Genomic DNA, 20,092 nt, shown 5'->3' with positions numbered 1-20,092 from the left:
GTGAACGTTAGATTTAAAATGGCTGCAATTAAATACAAGTAGAAGTACAGTGGAATGGCTATTATTACATCTAGTGACACCACATTTAATGTGGTGATACTAGATGTACACATTTCACATGAAATGGATCATAATTTTTCCCTGGTAAAAGATGTTTGAGTTATAACTTCGCGAAGCCCACCAATTAAGTAATAAAAAAGTTTATTGAGTGCGTTGGAGAGTGTATTTTGATTTCTTAAAAACAAATGACCAAATATATCACATACATATATATCTAAATATTTCGCATTGACCCTTATGAGATTGCCAATATTTTGCTCAAAGTATGCGCGGCTCACTTTAGCCGACCACCCCCATTTCTGCCACACTTCGCTCCACTCTCGGAACCTATTGTGCCAGTTCCAGCATATTCCGACCTCCTTGGATGTACCTGTGCTCAAGGCGTGCCCGTTTCAGGGTGCCATATTGGTATCACACATGAGTGGATAGGAGAACTCAATACTCGCTATACAAAATTGAGTAGAAAATGGCATAAATTGTTTGCCATTAAAAGAAGAGGATACTATTTATATAGTAAACGGGAAAGTTACAGAGGTAGATGATGAAACAAAACATGAACTTCTAAATAAATGACCAGACGAGATATGGTAAGAGCATTTAGCATCATGTATAGCATGCAAAGATACCAAAGTAAGGCATAAATGATAATTTTTTAGACTTAGCCGTTATCATAAAATGGAACTTAAACTTGTACACTTACAGAAGCTAAATATATAAATTAAAAGCAGGAGATTGAGTTCGAAATCAATGGTAAGGAAAAAAAGAGCAGATAAAGCGAGAAATACCAATGTATGGGAGCAACGAAATGTAAATACTTTAACCAAAGAGAATAAATAATTGTGTTAGATTTTTGAGACACGTAAAAAGATTGTATGACTCATTAATACCAAAAGATACGATAAACAGGATAGGAGGAAGTGAAAGACCAATATAGAAGGCGAGAAGACTTGTTACTCGAAAAGGGTAGAGTCTTTTATACGGGAAAATTTCCTAACAATCCTGAGTGACGTGCTGATAAGCAGCTTTTAATTGCTTTTATTCGGGTATCCGAATTTTTCGCAATGTTCTCACTTCTTTAATTCTCCTATTTTAGGCTAACTCTGCCTATATAAGCATGCAGAACTCTGTCCGTCTATGTTCATCTATGTTTATCCTTAGAATAAACCTGTTCAACTATAGTTATGGAAGGATAAAGGTCCATTTTGAGGCTTGAAGTTATTCCTAAGGGAAACGGGATTTCATTACGCATGCATGCAGAATTTACAGGAGCTAAATTATTATGGGGGAATACCAGCAGAACCAACGTAATTCGCTTGAGGGCCTCCGCTCAGAGCAACTATGGGGGGAGAAAAATGGCTTATTATAAATGGAGAATTTTTCCAAAATCCGGGAAGGTTACAGAGGGAGATTTTTCCGACATAAATTGGGTACAGTTGTATATTGAAGGTATATGATTTACATTGATCCAAAAAGGCCGATCATATTGGGAAAACTAGGCCCTTACAGGCGTTCGTCGGAGAGAGGGTCTGTGTACTCTGGTAATGGCTCTCTCCTCAAAGTGCCAGAAAAGATGCAACACAAAATTAATAATGTGAGGGCAAACTACGATTATTCGCCAATTTTAATGAGAGATAATTTCCTGTCTCTTCATTTTTCAAAAATAATAATTGAGGATAATTATCCAGTTTCCTTCAAAGGTTTTAATAATAAACTTAGCACAGGGCCGTTCTATGGAAAATTAAATAAAAAATTGTATCACCAGTGCTCATCAGTCATTTAAGCTTGCATACAATTAACACCCGTTCAATATCACTTGTTTTTTTTTCTCGAGGCAATCAATTAGAAAGTTGGCTTCCTTATATTTCTCACTACACTAATAAGTGGAGATTGAATTAGATTGCATTAAAACAATGGAGATTTTTCATGTATTTTTATGAACCAACTAGAGAGTTGTGAAGCAGCCCTGTTGTATGACCTTAACAATTTCATTAATTGCATTAGCATAAATAGTTTCATAAGCATAAGATAAAGGTTGAAAGTCTGTTTTATTAAATTATATTTTCATGCACCAGTTACGACGGCTCTGAATTTTTATCCACGCCATTAACTCGGAACCCTTAAATTAGCATGAATTTAATTAATTTTTCCATCGTATTCGATCTTTCCCCTCTAAAACACAGATTATATATTTATTTAATTTATACACCTTCACGCAAATATTTGCCAAAATTCTACAAGTCCAAAAACCTACAAATACGCAATCACGCCCTTCTACCATCGCTGAAAAACCGAAGTGCAATACTTTTCACTAGAAAATCAGGATAATCAGCATTGTTATGAGTTGAGAAAATAAAAATAACCATCGTTTGAGCAGTCATCTAAGTCTCTTAATACTTGACAGTTAACTGCAACTTTCATTCTCATTTATTTAGAACTGATTAAGCACCAATAATCATGACAAAATACATTCAACGATTATAATATTAGTATGAATACGAATGCAGAGCCTTGTTTGTTGATCAAGGTTGACGAAAACAACATATTAAAGTTTAGGTGTATTCATAAAAAAATTAGCGATTAAAACCTAACAGGTCACAAACAATTGTAAGGAAAAATATTATATCCCATACATATTCTATCTATTCTTCTCGACACACACCTACGTTCACTTCCCAGCCACGTTACCATCTTAGTATATGGCAATGGCCTTGTGAGCTGTTTTTCCCCGTCATTAATACTAATCTTCTGTGACGCATTTCCTTTAGACTTGGTGACAACTCATATACCGAACGAACATTCGAACGAACGAATATATTCGAACGTCTCCTCATTTTGCCAAAGGAATATTCCCTCATCCTATATATTAAGAGGTTGAAAAGCAGTCTACATTTACAGGGTGTATCGATACCTTTCAACCGACCGTAATTTTCCTATTCTACGACGATTTAACAGTTGAAAACAAATCTTATCATTTTGAAAATTTCAAATTATAAAAGGTGAAACTTGGGCAACGTTTACCTTAAAGTCACATAAAAGAACAGCATATCGGTGTAAAAACTGAGGTAACCTTTTCACGTTTGAGATGTTGATGACAGTTAATTGCATGAGATTTACCGAATTCCCTATAAATTATAGATTTATGAGCAAATTAATTGTCAAATATACGTATAAATATATCGATATTAAAAACAAGAGACTAAAGGTATATTTTGTTCACCATAGGTGGCGGTGTAAAACTTGATTGATATATTTGAATAAAATTGTTTTCCTGCCAAAACATTATGTGAAATTATTTGAAAGCTATCTTTCATGGAATTTAAAAATTTACGGAAAATGCTTTGGTAGCAAATAAATAGAGCCAATATGGAATTTGATAACGAATTTAGAGAATACTTTCATTATGCTACTAAATAAAAACAAGTAATTTTTTATATAATTACTAAATCCATTATAATCAGGACATTGAAAATTGTAATATTAACAAAAATACACCGGGTTTCTGCATAGGAATAAACAATGTTTGCAATACGGAACGAAGGATTTATAATTACGTGTAAACCACTCACTTGAAATGTGATCTCAAGGGTGATTGATTGAAGAAATGACGAAAAATACATGGCCAGATTATAGTTAGTCAACAGAGGAAATACAATAATTATCATAATGAAAGAAGGTATTTGCCTTAGCAAACTATTGATCGCTTACGGTTATTGTTACAAGATCATTACGGTTATTGATGCAGAAGTTATAAAAAGTTATAAACGAATCCTAATTTTCTTCATGAAAAAAAAATTATTAAACCAAGGACTGAGCTGAAGGAAAATAATTCAACATTAAAATTATTTTTATAGTGAATTTGTTTACTATTTCGTAATGTATTTTCGATTACTTAGTCACTCAGGTAGCACAACATTCCAAAAAATGGATTATATTGATACGGTAAATTTTTGCGTGAAATTTCAATATACTTACTACTTTTTTGAGTATTTAGCTACAAAAAAGAAAATCATTTACATGCAATCATAATCATATCTTATTATTAATAACAAGAGTATATTTCACTGTGCCCTGCAATCCTTCAGATTGAATTCATTATTTTTCTATTATACTCATTGATTTAAATATTGAGCTTATGGATAACTAAGTTTTGCAAAAGAGTCATTCTTGAGAACTTATTCATTAATACTCCAAGAAGTACCTAAATACTGAATTTACGTCGCTCTGATGGCCGAAATAGATCCTCAGAAATGAAAATCAGATTAAAAGATATTTTTTTGCTTTTGGCGAATTCTTGCTACTTATAGTGGATGTCATTCATTCATATGTTCTTAAAAAATCAAAAGTGTTTCCATGTCTCTCATGAAATCACTTATTCACAACATTAAATTTCCACTTATCAAAGAAAGCTGAAAATGAAACTACGAACATGCAACCTCGTCAAAAAAGTTTGCAACAGCAGTTGAAGAGTGGTTGATCACAAATATTTTGATAGGATTCCATACGGGGATTATAATAGAGGGGATCTTGAAGAAAATAGGCCGATAGTAGAAAACTGCACTAGTAGAGTAACTACTGTACCTACTGTACTGATAGACGGTGGCGGATCCAGGATACGGACAAGAGGGAGGGTAAGGGGGGTTAAAATTCCAGCAGTGGTGGGGGTCGGAAAAATATTAACATTCTATCTAGTGTAAATTCGATACCCAAGGGGGGGCTATAGCCCCCTCTACCCCTCCCATAGATACGCCACCGCTTATAGACTAGCTTTAAAAAATAGCACTGATGGTATAATCTGATGCGAGCGTAATTACTCCACCCCTCATATCCAACTTCAAAATATTTACTATCCCGAGAAGACTTAGGTTCGATCAATATTAGTTTTGCAGGTTAAAAGAGAGTTGAATGCATTTTATAGCCATCTAATATCAGAGGAATATGTTGAGAACAAAGCCTTCAAAAGATTCCTATTTTGACTGATGGTATTTGAAAAAAGATGAGAAATAGTGAGATATTTAAAATTTAAAAAAGACAAGTAGTCAAGGCTTCCAAGCCGTGTAACATACGCGGTCTTTTAAAACTATGGCAACCGTAATTGTATATACGTACAGATCTGTAAGATAAGTAAGTAAGTACCTGTAAGATCCAACTCCAATCTAATTCCAATATATGTCCAAGATGAAATATAATGCGGTGATTACTGTTATTAAGCATTCTACCGGTCATAGTATGTTTACTAGGAGTATATTGTTGACCATTACACATCATTAATACACTTCAACCCCTTGGACCATTCAAAAGTGAACCCTGGGTTACAATTTGCACCAAATTGTTCTTTTAAGTTTGATTTTGATTTGATATAGGACTGATAGTGGCAAAAGTAACTTTTTGCGCCCAAGCTAAGATGACATTCATTACAAGACGGCTGCTAATCTGATCCGAGAGCATAATCGTGTCGTCCGATGTGAGTAAAACCGCTCTTCCCCTCCTAGCCAGCTTTACAAATTTTTGTTCTTCTGGAGTAACATCGGCTGGTTCACTACCAGTTCTGAACGGTTGAATCATTTTCAATGCGTTATACAGTAATCCAAGATAGGTGATTGTGATGAAATGAGGTTCCGAGTGAAGAGTAGCAGTCTTCTACTTTTAATGTTAGAGGAAAAGAAAAGTAAACGAGGAGAGTATATCAATCATCTAAAATACAGTTGCTCCTTAAAATAAGGTGTACAGAGTGAATAAGATAAAGCGTAATGCTCTACTTAATGAGCTTTTAATTGACCCCTTTAATTCTTGAAAACTGAATCTCAATTGGAGGTAAACTTCGATTTGGCAAAACATTGTTCTTTCTAGTTCAATCTTGAATACTTATGACTGCACAGCTTAACGAAGCATATTGATGGCTAAGTTCTCACAACACGTATCTCAAAAATCGCAACTTTTCAGATGAGCATAAACACGATTAAATTTTTTAGTTGTATATGATTTTAATTGAAAGTAAAAACCAAAAATACATCAAACTGAAAAAGAAGCATACATTTGCAAAAAAAAGAGTTGTCTTTTGCTTGAATTTTATTTTTTATTGACAGTATAAGCAATATTAACACTGACCGGCCAAAATTTGAGATACCTGTTGTTAGAAATTAGCCATCGATATATTGAAATGGTTTGAAAAGTGCATTCCCTCCACGTAATTTAGGAAGCGAGGGATATTAACCTGCTCCACCCTGTGCCTGGTTCTCCTGACCCTCGGAGCCGATCCTCGTGGACACTGGTGACTCGGCAAACTCCGGGTTGTTCACGATGACCGCCTGGTTGGCCTCATCGTGGACGCGAGCTGGGTCGTAGGTCTCCTGCTGACTGTTGTACTGCAGCTTGGGGTAGCGGTCCTTCTCGTAGGTCAGCTCGTGGTCGTCCTCGTAGCTGGTGGCGCCGCCGCCGGCGCTGTTGTCAGACAGAGCGTCGCTCTCCACAACCACTCCTTCGTCAGCTTCGTCCATGGCCTTGTCGTCCTCCTGTGAGAAGCAAATGACACTAAGTTGATTTACCAAATCGATGAAAAACGAAATACATACTTATTATTCACTTTCCTAAAAAGTCAAATTACATTTAAGTTCACATCAATAGTGATGCAAATTGACTTATAATTGTGCTAAAAATATACATATGCATTTATAAAATAGGAGGTAGAAAGTCTTTTCAAAGCATAATCATAATTCAGACAAACGTTTAGGTCCTCTTTTTCATTTTCCGGAGTCAGCATGAATTATGATGTTTTTATTTAAAATGCCACAGACCGAACCCAAGTCTTTTACATCATACACTCCAGTAAATTCCTAGTCCAAAAAGCTTGCACTTGACATTGTTATTAACGAAACTCCTATTTAGTACTATGAAGTAAGCATACAAGAAGCTGGATCGATAGCACTAGGTAGCATGTGATAAGGTTGAAATGATAAGTCATGAAGAGCCTTTATGCTTAAATTCTTACTCTGAAGCGGCCAAATGACGGCTTACACAACACAAATTTCTACACCTTTATATATAACTGTGGAAATAATTACAATTAGTAAAACTTTTCCATCCCTACAAAGTGTATTTCTTTCCTACAAGCCTACAAAGATAAATGACAATTTCAAAGTTCAGTACCTAAATCTCCTCTTTTTTAATGCTCAGACCGCTAAACAGTAAAGGAAATGATATTTCTTGGAAATGAATCAGCAAATAAAAGTGGAATATAACCAATAAACTCACTGTGAGTTCGCCATAGGGTCAAGTACAAGCATCATGGAATCAAGACTGGGTTAACTGTGGACATAAAAAAGGCTTTGATGAATTTGTTACACATTTGAAAGTTCATTTCAACCTTCCTCAAAAATAGGACTAATGAGCCAAAGCAGGACTAAGTTATTAGTTTTTTTAGTTTGAAATTCCATTACTAGAATTTCCTATTCATCGTTTTAATCGCTACATGTTTTTTAAATATTCATTTTGACCTTCCTCAAAATGTTTCTACATAATTCAAAGTAGACTAAATTATACTATACAATTTTTTGTTGGAAAACCCATTTCTAGATCATGCCATGCATTTATTTTAAATCACCTCGTCAACCTCCTCCTGTTCACCAACATCTTCCTCGTCCGAGGGTGAGTCGTTCGTGACTGACACCGGCGTCTTCAGCGGGGTCGCCCCTTCAGCACCTTCTCCAGCCTCGGCAGCAGCCAGGGCCGCGGCATGGGCTTCGAGGGCCGCCTGATGGGCCCTCAGGTGAGCTTCGCGGGCCGCAGCCACATCGGGGGAGTCCTCTACAGCCTTGGGCAGCTGTCCCACGATGGATGCGGGCACGAGCGCCGGGTAGGAGGCCGCGTACTGCTGTGCCACGCGCTGCTGGTAGCTACTGGGCTGCGAAGGCTGGGGGACCGACCCTGGGACGGAGGCAGGGAGCTCGTTGGAGGCCGCGTGGTAGCCGCTATCGTCCGCAACGTATTGCACGGTGATGGCCCGGCCCACTGGGTCCAGGTAGCTGTAGGAGCCTCTCACGGTGCCGTCTGAAGTCCGGGACTCGATCCTCGCTTGGTTCGGGATACTATATCTGGTCAGGATTGGGTCAATGATAGCACGTGAAAAGGTCGGGGCAGTGGATGAACGAAATATGAGTTTACCATCGGGTTAGTTGTTGCAATGAAAAACTTCAGTAATGTCTTACTAACTGATATAAAAATAAAAGCTGTCAATGAGAACGAGACATTAGTACGAGAAAAAGATAAGGATAAAGCTAAATGTTTTTTTTCCTCAACGTCGTCTGGATTTACGTCAGGTTGGCACTTTGAGAAGACGATATGCTTTTATATTATTCAAATTTTTTATTCAAATGAGCAATTCTCTTACATCAAGACTGTTATGGAAACAGGCTGAGACTTGCAGTGAAAAAAGGCTAATAAAAATGTTAATCTTGAAAATTCTGGCATACCTAGTTCAATTAGGTTAAAATTTTATATTTTGTTGCAAGCCTTATTGAATGTTAGGCTTTTGAAAATAATTTAAAATCTTAATGCGCTCTGGAATGCAATTGTTGAAATTATGACGACATTTAGGCAATTATTACCAGAAGACGATAAAATGCTTCCCCGTTTATCTACAACAGGGGCGCAGCTAGGAGTTAAGGATAGGAGGGGTTTAGGCGCAACTAATACTGGGGTGTCTGGGGGTATGGCATACCTGCCAGGGTAATTGGGAGGTGCGGCGGCTTCCCCAGAAAATTTTAGGATAATTAGTGAGTTTTACGGCTTTCTGGGGGGTATTTTATAAATCCTTACACTATTCTATAAGTAATATTAATGCAATTAAGTGAAATGAATTTAAATTAAAAATATCTCAAGGCTCTGGGGGGGGGGTTATCCCCCAAAACCCCCCTCGCTGTGCCACTGATCTACAATATATTAAGTGCAGAGTTCGAGGAATTTAAACAAATGTAGATATTCGCCCAGCAAATTTTTCGGGCCATCTTGTACTTGACCACGGTATTTTTCAACTCACCCGAACAGAAACTGTCCCCGTCCGTCCTGTGAGTGGAACTGCGTGGCCTCCTGAACGTCCACCAACTTGAGGATGGGCTTTTTGGGTTCTGGAGCAACAGGCACTGGCACGGGGGCCACGTATGGTGAGACGACGGGCGCCGATTTGGCAAGAGAAATGTGAATGGGCGCGGAGTAGGGGATGCCGCCGTAGCCGTAGGCGTAAGGCACCGCCGGGTAGTATCCGGGGTTGCCGTGGAAGTAGAAAGGGTCAGCCGACGCCACCGCCACCAGCGCCACTAAGATGGCCACAACCTGCAATGGAAAGGAAAGAGGTATTTTCATCGCTATTTAGTATTTCTAAACCATTTTGTAACTTGCAACACGCCATTTTGGCCGTGTTGGCGTGATTTGGCAATTTTGGACGCCATTTTGAGTATTTTAAGAGCATGTGCTGGCGCGGAACGACAATACCGTTGTTATTCGCGGGGTTACCTTAGAAACACAGGGCATAAAGGCGGCAATTTAGCAGAAAGGATGGAAGTGGCTACCAATGTGGTAATAATGCAACATAAAGAGCCAATCACGGGTTAAAAAAGGAACTACTGGTGAATCAGGTGCCAGAGGAAGTAAAGGGGTAATGGAATATTCTAGAACAAAGAGGAGGGGAAGAGACGAAATATATAGGCGTTGTTGAAGTTGTTTCGGGTTTCCCACCGGATGAGGTTCTCCATCTCTGCCGACGTTTCGATGGTCGTGTCGTCCAACGTCATCAGGGCACTTGCCAAGCAGGGAGCGGGATGAGTCTTGAGTCAGCAGTCAGTCATTGGCAGTCGCATTCAGAGAACTGATCGCCATATTGAAAGAGTAAAGGGACAAAGACAAGGTCTTACATTCCAAATTAGTATGGAACGTTAATTGGATTGACATAACGGAAATTTGGATAACAATTATCGACGCCAGTGTTCTGTGATAAGGAGAGGCAGGGAGCACAGCATCTAAGGAGGAATCCAGCGATCCGTGAGCAGATACCGGGGAGTTGAATAACAGCGGAGGTCACGTTGCAACCATTATAGAGAAACGGGAAGGGATTGGATCCCATAGTTACAGTGCCAGCGAAGTAAAACCAGCATTATAAATATACATGAATCAACTATATCAAAAGAAGCACCTATTAATTGATTGATTAACTGAAGTGAATTTCCCTTTTTGAAGAATAAAAGAGTCATTGTAAAATTTATGTATTGTTCTAGGATATGATTTTAGATCATGATAATAATCCATTAACCCTAGCAGCCAAGAACAAAAAAGGGAGAAAAAAAGATCCCTCTAAAGGTAAGCAGTGTTTAAGTGGAGTGTAGCTTTCGGGGTGTAGGGCCGATAATTGCATAACGTCGCGTACTTTAGGACCGCGTGACGTAGTATATGTAATTGTACCTCGGAATTATTAGGGTATTTGGTTCTCAATAAGAACGATAGCGCACAATGAAAGATTAATTTAAGGAGGATTACAAACTTTCGAAGAAACAAAAGTTCGAACCTGGAGACGCCAGCTGCAACACCGGCGAAACTGTCGCCATGAAGATAATATCAACGCGACGGTCAACCCGAAAACCTTGCTACGCAGGCTAGTGAAGAGTGCTATCTGGAGCGTTGCGCTTTAAGGTGCGGAAATGTGGATGATTAGGAAGGAGGACGAGAGATGACTGGAAGAGTTTGAAATGTGGTTAAAGCGAAGAATGGAGAAGGTGAAGCGGAAAGTGAAAGGTATAGGAATGAGGAACGACGAAGTGCTGAAAATGGTGGGTAAGGAGAGGAAACTTCTAGGTGAGATACAGAAGAGACAGAAGGTATGGATGAAGCGAATACTGAGCGGGAATCTTGAAAAAATCGTTAGAGGGTAGGATGTTTGTTGAACGAGAGAGAGAGTAACGAAGTGAATATGATTTTTTGATAGAATGAAGGGGAGTGGGCCTTATTTATATTTTCATACGGAAGTCCACGAGGGGAGAGGAGACTGACTAAATGCTTCTTAAATATTCCAAGTAAACTTACCTTAATTGGAAGAATGTTTTAATGAAAATTAAAAATAGGCTTTGAAGGAAGGTTAACACGGCGTATTTACTAGTCACCCCAGCCTTTACCCTTACCTAAATTGAATCTCCTTCTCTAGCTCTGCATACACACTGCATTCATCAATGAACCCATAAACCCTGGTTTCCACCTCCCCACTCCCAATGTTCTTCGCTTCAACGCAATAATACGAAGAATAAAAAGAGTGAAATCAATAGTGCTAACACCTTTATGATAGGTACCGTCGTAATGGAAACTCCCGATATCGGTTGATCAATAACTAGAATTTTTTGTCGCAACAAGTCATGCGTGAGCTGTTTAAACTCAAAAAAGTCCTTGCATTTGCAATCACAAACTTTAGCAATTCTAAAAGAGTTTCATATTTTATAAATTTCTTATTTTTACTCCGTACTTCATACCCTTAATATAGGAAGCTACAACTGAAAAATGGAATTATGAAGAGGAAATTCCAATATTTGATTAGTTGAATAAATTTTCATAATCGAACAGAGTAAAATTAATAAATTTTCATCAACAGAGGAAACTAATTTTGTTTTCCAAGCACAACTATAACATTAATTAAAATTTAATTTTTGACTAAAGAATTTTTTTTTCATCCCCGATAAATGTTAAAATAGAGCTTTGTCATGAATCTTTATCCCACGCCTATTTTACAATAGCATTATAAGGTAAGCGTGTGATAGATTGATTGCCCGGTGAGAGCGTGATCATCGAATTAAATCAATAGGTTACATTTAACGTCATAAATATTCTTAGGCATCACACCCGTAGCATATACTATCGTTTTTGCAAGACTTCTGTTAATTCACGAATCATATTTTGCGTACAAAATTTTAACAGTAGAATAATACTATTTTATAAATTAATTAAACATTTATTTCTGGGTGGAGTAAAAATTCAAGCATCAACATTCATTTGGGTTTAGCATTGAATACTTGCAATGATGATAATCCATTAAAAACTATTTTAAGGAAATGCATCGTTTCCTTAGCTTTCGTAAATCTTTATCCAGCATGCTCCGTTTAAAAAAAGTTTCGTAAAGTTAGTGAGATTCATACCACTAGGTAACGGTAAAATACGTAAAAAATGGCGTTCAAAAGAGCACCAAAACTTGATCATCTGTAAATGAAACATGCATGAATCGATGTGAAAATTTCATTGAAAAAATTAACTAATCACTGTTTTTCTCGCCATGAATTCATTGAAACAAATTTCATACGCATAGAAAATTGATTATTTATTTTCAAGGTACCCATATGAATATTATCAATCCAGTCATGCATAAATTAGTAAGAGTAGAATCTTAAATCGCAATCAATTTTTTTATTCCAAAGCTATAAATTGTCCAATGTACTCTCAATTCCTCTGAATTCCAGCGAACGCTTTTTATCGAGCCATATACGTTTCCATTATGATATATTTTTATTCGCCCGGCGTTCTTGTAGAGGACACCTCGGATGGCGACCAATCCAGTGCAAGGCCAGTCGTCTCTCGCACGGCGACCTTCAAGGTCCTACCCTCCCTCCTCCCCCTCCCCTCCTACATTTCCCCTACTTTCTCTCTCCTTTCCTCCTTCTCCCTTGCTTTCTTTCGTACTCCCTTTTCAAACCGTTCTTGCAACGTAGCGTTCAACGGCTATAGCCTTCACGAAAGCTTACGTCCCCCAAATACGCAGCGTCACTGACTCAATGCTTTAACCCGAAGGTTGGTTTTGATAGGTGAGGGTTGAGCTCACCTCGTACTAAGCCCTAGTTCAGTGCATTTCATTCATGTAGAAACGGAGGGACGTGGAAGACTATATTTTCTCTTGTATATGCTTACATTTCCATAAAACACCTATGCTTGAGCATTGAAGAGGTAAATTTCCTCATTAAATCAGGATTTTGTCAAGTGTAATCTAGTTCTCCGAGATAGTATTCAAATACGTAGAAAGATACTCGAGTGCTCAAATAGTTATTCTGACTTTCTTCATTTATCTACCCTTTCGTCAGGCACAATAATGGAATTGCTGAGTTCAGGCGCAATGTGCCTGACAGGCACAGAGGTGAAAAGAAAACATTATTAAATCTTAGCATGGTTCAGTGATACACCTTTATAGTTTGAGGCACCATTATTAGTGTAGTCGAACACTTTTGTGCTAAGTATGGATCTCTTTAAATGCCGTCATACAGCCCTGGACTAATCCAGCAAGGTGCGATTTAACGTGCTCTTTAGGCTAAGTATTATTATATGTAATGGATTTTAGAATGTAAATTCTATAAGATCAGTGTTTCTAATTTTGCTAACTTATTTATCTAATAATGCTTTTATTTTAATTTATTGTGTCATTATATTGTATCATCATCATCATTAGTTAATAATCCTAAGAATGGTTTGACGCAGCTATGCATTTATCCCTCCTAATCGCTAACGTCTTTGTAGCGACGTATTTCTTCTCTTTTACGTCCTTTATAATCTGTCCTATGTAAATCATTTGGAGCCGTCCCTTGTCCTTCTTCCCTTCCACCTATCCTTCTACGACTCCGACTACGGTCTTAATCAGTTCATCATGTCCTATAATGTGGCCAACTAAGTTGTCCCATCTTCTGCTTTAAGTTTTCAGGAGGCTTCTCTTTTCTCCCACTCTTCTAAGCACTTCCTCGTTACTGACACGGTCAATCCATTTTATCTTCATCATTCTTCTGTAGCTCTACGTTTCGAATTCTTCCACTCTTGACTTCTCTGCTGCTGTTAACACCCAAGCCTCACTTCCATAGAGAAACATACTCATAACTATATTAAATAATCCGCCACTGATCTATCGGCATGAATGCAAAAAGTGAAAGGTTACACAGAGTGTGTCAGAACAAAAAGCTATTACAAGCGTTAAGGGTCTATGCTGTGTAGAGGCACGGATAAATGAAAAACTGACTGCCGCTATGCCTGTCAGATTCATTGCACTCGATGGTAGGTTAATGGATTTATTATCCTATTATGATAGAACAAATATCACTACCTTTGCATGCATGACCAATTTTTCACGCATAATTAATATCCCTAAAAAACGATTTACTACAGAAAATCAATCAAAACAAATTGTGTCCTTTTCACAAGGAAATCAAGCATCCAAACAGATTGTCGAATATCTGCAAATTTGTCAGGTTAAACGAGTGCCAAAATAATATATTAATAAGCGGCGATTATCCAGGCATTTTATTTTCATCAAGATTCTGACGGAGGAATTCCATTAATCACCTCATGAAGTTATTTGTTCAGGTAATTGTCTAGTAATTGCGCAATACAAGGATTTGCCCAGGCAGCTAAGTAGCATGGATACTCGCGTACATACTCAACAGGACCTGTGTGGATACTTGAAATTCCTAGGCACTCCAATGTGTGTAATTCAGTGAATTCTTCTCTACGCTCATGTCTCGAAGTCATTTAGTCTTTTCTCGTCCTTCCCTAGTGTCCAAGTTTCCATATTGTAAAGCGCTACACTTAAAATTAAATAATTTATTGAAATGGTGGCTAATTATGGAGATGACATTGCATTTTTATGATAAAAATAGAGCAATACACTCCAAATCAAACAATTTATTGAATTGATAGCCAATGATAGTGATGATACTGTATTCTTATGATTAAAAAAAATGAAATCAGTCAATTCTAATCGGATATAATTAAAGATAAGTGTTTTTGAATCAATGCTGATGAATGCACGGAGAATAATTGCTTTTGGTACTTTTTTCCAATTTCCAAGAGTTCTTTCGCACATTGTTTTTGATTTATTTAAATTAAAAACAGGCAGTACTATCTTAAATTAGCAATACTTCTCTAGCGGAGCTGCAAATATCAGAAATAAAAGGGAATAACAAAAATTGAAAATTAAAAAAATGCATATTCTGTTTACAAGATAATAGAGGAGTATAGTGCGAAAATGTGAGTAAAATCATATACTAGTCGGTACGTAAGTAACTCGTAAAGTCAAGTAATTAGCCGTAATTCGAGAATTTTTTATAACAATTGTTATAAACTAATTTGAATAATCAATGTCTCCACTTAACGTAGCAACCCTTTCTGCTTCAGAATATATTTTTAGACTTGTGGAACGAGCAAATAAAAATAATCGCAAAAATTGTTCGTAGCCATCTGGTTAATTGTTCCAGAACTACACCAAAACGTACACGATTTTTATACGTGTTGTTAGCCCTCTATATATACTTACTCTATGGTAAAATAGAGGTAAAATATTGGGATTTATCACCTCTGGCAATTTTCTAAACTCCATCTATGGTGTGAACATGGAATTTTCCTCTACACAGCGTGATCCACAGACCGGACGGCTATCACCTCGACCAGACCACTCGCTAAAAACCACGCCATTTCTCCTCTTCACCTTCCTCTCTTAACCTTCCTACATACTCCCCGCCCCTCCTTCTCGCCGAAATAAGACGGCAACGCCCTTAACGAGAAGACAAGAGGGAGAGAGAAAGAAAAGGAGAAATGGAGAGCTCTATCCTGCTTCTCACAGTGGGGAGGAGAGATTCTTTTGAATTTATTTTCGCGAGGCAGCCACGCGGAAAGCCTCGCCCACACTGCTTTAAACGTTCTCAGAAGAACGCGATTTCGATCGAGTTGGGAAATGATCAAGTCGATATAGATTTTATTACGTATCTACATTAGTAATTATTACTATGAAACCCATTTCTTTTTCTTGATCTCAATCATTTAATGATGATTGACTTCTCGGAGTGCAGATCTGAGAATTATATGCAAAATTGTTTGACATATTTTTTTATCATCTTTAAGACTATGAATGATAATGGATACATTAAATTGTATTCCATTCTTTGCTTAATTAAACTTAATTCACTTCTCATTATATATTGAATTATTTTTATGTATTTTATTTTATAATTGTAAAAAAACATTATCATCCATAGCCCCGAATTAGATATAAGAAATACATCGAAACGTTCGCAAACATTTTTTCATATCATACTAGAACATATGCTAATTGTCATTATTTCTATAAAGATTCTCTTCATTTAATTAATGAGTTAACTACCTTTTTCTGATAAAACAACCATCATTACCAATATGTGTCTTACCAATTCGTTATTTATAAGTATTCTCTAAAAATCGCTTAACTAAAGCAAAACAATCAACATACTCTCTTTAATTCATTAGAAAATCGAGTACCTAGACAGCATTTTGATTTTAAACGCATTCCTTAGTTTTATTTAATACATTTAGAATATATCTTGGTCCTTATTATTCTCTGCCCACCTCTAAGTGAATGAATAGTGATATGTACGCGTTCTTCTACCCTAGAGCTGTGACTCTGCCGAATTATCATCTGGATATGATGAAAATTATTACGAAATATCCGAGTATTATACCGGTCAGGGCAGGTTTACATGGAGAATTTTTCCGATCACCTCTCCTTGTCTCCCGTCTCAATTTGTATATCCCTCTTCTATTAACATTAGAACCCACTTCCTCCATATGCTAAAAATCAAGTTCTCTTACATCTTAACCCACGTTTACACAATTTTCTACACACCGTTTTCAACATTCCCTCCCCGCTAAGTAATCGCTCGATCTATACCCTCTGTCTCCTCTGTGCCTCATCTGGACGCTGCCTCTCCTCACTCACTATGTTCGTCGTTCCTCCACTTCACCTTCTCTATTCTCCTGAACACTCATGTTTCGAAGTCATCCAGTCATTTGTCGTCCTTCCGTAATGTCCAAGTTTCGACACAGTAAACCCCATACTACAAATCAAACATATTTTTATTTTTCATCGGGTATGAATAAAATTTCGGTGTTTTCTAATAAATTCTTAGGAAGTAAAACTTCACGGAATAATTACTCTTGGTACCTTTTCCAATATTCTAAAGATCATTAGCATACTGTTTTATTTTTATTCAAGCTAAAATCACACAATACTGTTTTCCATGAAAAATATACGTCTAACGGAGCTGAAATGAGCAGGAATAGAAGTTTGTAAAAAGTTAAATTGTTAAAAATCTCCCATGATTACAATATATTAGAGGGATTAAATGGAAAATTTTGAGAAAAATATTGAAGGTGTCACCATAGGTAATTTACTAATTTACAAAACTAATAGCATTAACTCAGCTCAATTGAAGTCAATTGGTTCTAATGCTACCAAGGTAACGCAATGATCTTTGTTGGCATTCATGGCATAACTCACTGATTATCTACCAACAATGGCGCTGGTATCTTGACAACGTGTCCTGGAATCCATGACACCACGCCCGCAGGGAATTCCAAATAAAAGCGGTCAACACTTAATTAAGCGACTCAGCGACACGTAATAAATCACCTCAAGTTCACCAAAGGTCTAGTGCACTCCAACTGCCACTGATGGTATCTTAGAGAGGCATAGTTATTATCGCATAAGCTTGTAAGTGCTGTGGTTTGTTCCACTCGCACAAGTACTATCAATTTGGATTGAGTGCATAACTTATGCGTGAAGAACTGCCGAAGCTAAAAAAAAAAAAAGACTGGAGCGTAAGTCCTAACAAAAGAACGGATGTTGGATTGATAAAGAATGGCATCTTCAAGCTATGGAAAAGCGTGATTGATTTCAGCCTTCACCTGAGATGAGTAATAGTGGCAATCCTTAACCAGATATGAGAGATGAAGAAGTTAAAAAAGATTGAAACGGTCAGAGTGGATAGGAGATCTAAATACAAATAAAAGATTGACTTAAAGCTACATAAACCGTAAATGGTACGAGGTCTTGAATTCGAATCTAAAAATGAACTGATGCCTATAATGGTCAGGAATTCTTTAGGAGCAATGGAGGTTCAAGGTTAGTTCTGAAGCTAACTGAAGCTTTATCACGATTTGATGGGCCCGATGAAATTCCTTAGATTAATCAACATCCGTGATATTGAAATAAAAAGGTAATCAAGCAGGAAGACTAAGCTGCTTTTTTTGCAGTTCACGCTACATAAAAGTATAAAAATACTTTAAAATTTCTTAAAATTGTGTTTCATTTCTTTAAAATTTTCATTTTCTCGAGCTTATCTGAGAAAAATCGAGTTTTTTTTTCCTTTCTTTTGGCCTCAATTTTTGACGTTGATTAGATTCCCGGAGTGCAGATCTTGCAAAATCTTGGCCAACGTTTCGCTATATTTTTATACCTTCTTTAAGACTATGAACGAATATAATTACATTAATTTGATGTATAAAATGGCTTGAAAAGTTATTACAATGTTCCTTACAAATTTTAGAGCTCTAAATTTTAGTGCAATAGCTACATTTATTTTATTTTTTAGAGTATGATGGGATTTAAAATTTATATGACTTATAGGTATAAGACAGGATAGCGTGCAGCATGTGTTTTGCCGGTGGCACTACGGGCCCAGGGTGATGAACCAAGTGTTTCATATTATATGGTTCCAAAAAGTGTTTTTTTTTTTTAGGCAATAACGAGGCTGGGCAAACTGGGAGAGAAACTCACGGAAGGAAATAAATAGCGTCCATGAAACTTTGAGAAAACGGTACAAAATTACGAAATCATAGGTTATACCTACAATTCAGAATTATTAAAGCATCCGGGATGCTAAAAGGGACCCATTACCTAAATGTAGTAGCCTGTTGCCTGAAACGCATCATACCTAACTTTGTTTTGAAAGTTCTTGAGGCACCACTTTTTCTTTTCCTGATTCATCGTGAGCACGTATCCAATAAAAATTATCCAACTAGTTAGTATTTTATTTTATGCTAATGTGCCAACAAATTCACACTTTCAGATGCTAAAGCAAATAGACATAACCAATGAGAGTATTAATAGCATCATTTGGGACTAACGATATTACTTAAATTGTGAATCTAATGCCCATTATAAATCGTATAATAATTTTCAGCAGAGCCACTAGCCTAACAAAGCATCTTTTGGTCCGAAGTGGTTCATCCACCTCTCCCCCTTTTCCAGTTTTTTTTGTTTTCTGACTATTTGGATACAAATATTTCCTTCACTCTTCCAAAAATTCGTTGCTCAAACACCTCCAACATTCATTAATTATCTTCCATCTTGCTGAGGATTAAAATGCTACTAAGGGCTGAATATTAATTAGTATTTTTATACAGATAAGAAAACAAAAATAAAAAAGACAAGTCTTAGTCAAAAAACTAAAAAACAAACAATTTCAACAAAACAAGGGAACATAGGTATCCTCAGAAATATTTATGAATAATAATCTTAGCACGAGGGGGTAAAAGATGCATGTAAAATGTAAAGATACGCTCCTTTCCAATTGCATTCACGATACTATAAAAATTAACAGGTTGAGATTAAAATAGCCAAGTTATAAAACCGAATATTTTAGCAGGAGGCAAATATTCTTTTGTGAATGGCCGTAGCCAAAGGTCTTTTATGATATTTTTTGCGGGAAGAACATCCGCTCATTGTGCGATCGATAAAGTCAATGAAAAATAGACATAATATTCAGAGTAAATACGATTCAACTGCCAGCGTGAGAAATGTTGCTTGAGGACATAATAAATATGCATTACATCGGCAGGACAAAAATACACCGGGTAATTTCTCGGCATTTTCTTTTCTTTTTAAACCTCATGACAAGCAGCTGCGAATAAACCCTTTTGATTTTGCAAGGAATTTATTGGCTCAGATGGTTTGTTTTTTCAGACACATGAGGCAAATAAAATGAATAATACGGCGGATTTCCAAAGACAAAAGATCTACACGGCCATTAAAATTGATTCTTTTCCACAGCATCAATAAAAAGGAATGCTTCGACACAAAGACGCGACGTTTTTGAAGAGCAAAACGGTAGCTGCAATAAATTATAACTCAGTACGAAAGACCAATACCATCAAGCAGATGCTAGTGGATAGGATAAACATTTTCACAGGTAGAATATTCGCCCGGTTAAAGTTCAAAATAGTGATC

General features: G+C 36.9%; 1 protein-coding gene across 3 annotated transcripts in view; it reads right to left on the bottom strand.

Annotated features, from left to right (window-relative positions):
* The window catches only part of LOC124161137, a 40,823-nt gene that overhangs the window by 5,776 nt on the left and 14,955 nt on the right, over positions 1-20,092 (bottom strand). For 2 of the 3 annotated variants that reach the window (XM_046537369.1, XM_046537371.1), the window contains exons 2-4: positions 9,092-9,384; positions 7,658-8,147; positions 6,272-6,569 (exon numbers count right to left, since the gene is read on the bottom strand). In XM_046537369.1, coding sequence (XP_046393325.1) covers positions 6,272-6,569; positions 7,658-8,147; positions 9,092-9,384 — 1,081 coding nt within the window. The remainder of the gene's footprint in view (positions 1-6,271; positions 6,570-7,657; positions 8,148-9,091; positions 9,385-20,092) is intronic. The other variant, XM_046537370.1, reaches the window with a different exon arrangement.

Source organism: Ischnura elegans, chromosome 6 (genome assembly GCF_921293095.1).
Source record: "Ischnura elegans chromosome 6, ioIscEleg1.1, whole genome shotgun sequence".
Taxonomy (NCBI): Eukaryota; Metazoa; Arthropoda; class Insecta; order Odonata; family Coenagrionidae; genus Ischnura; species Ischnura elegans.
The sequence above is the reverse complement of the archived record's forward strand: the minus strand, read 5'-3'. Positions and strand labels throughout refer to the sequence as shown.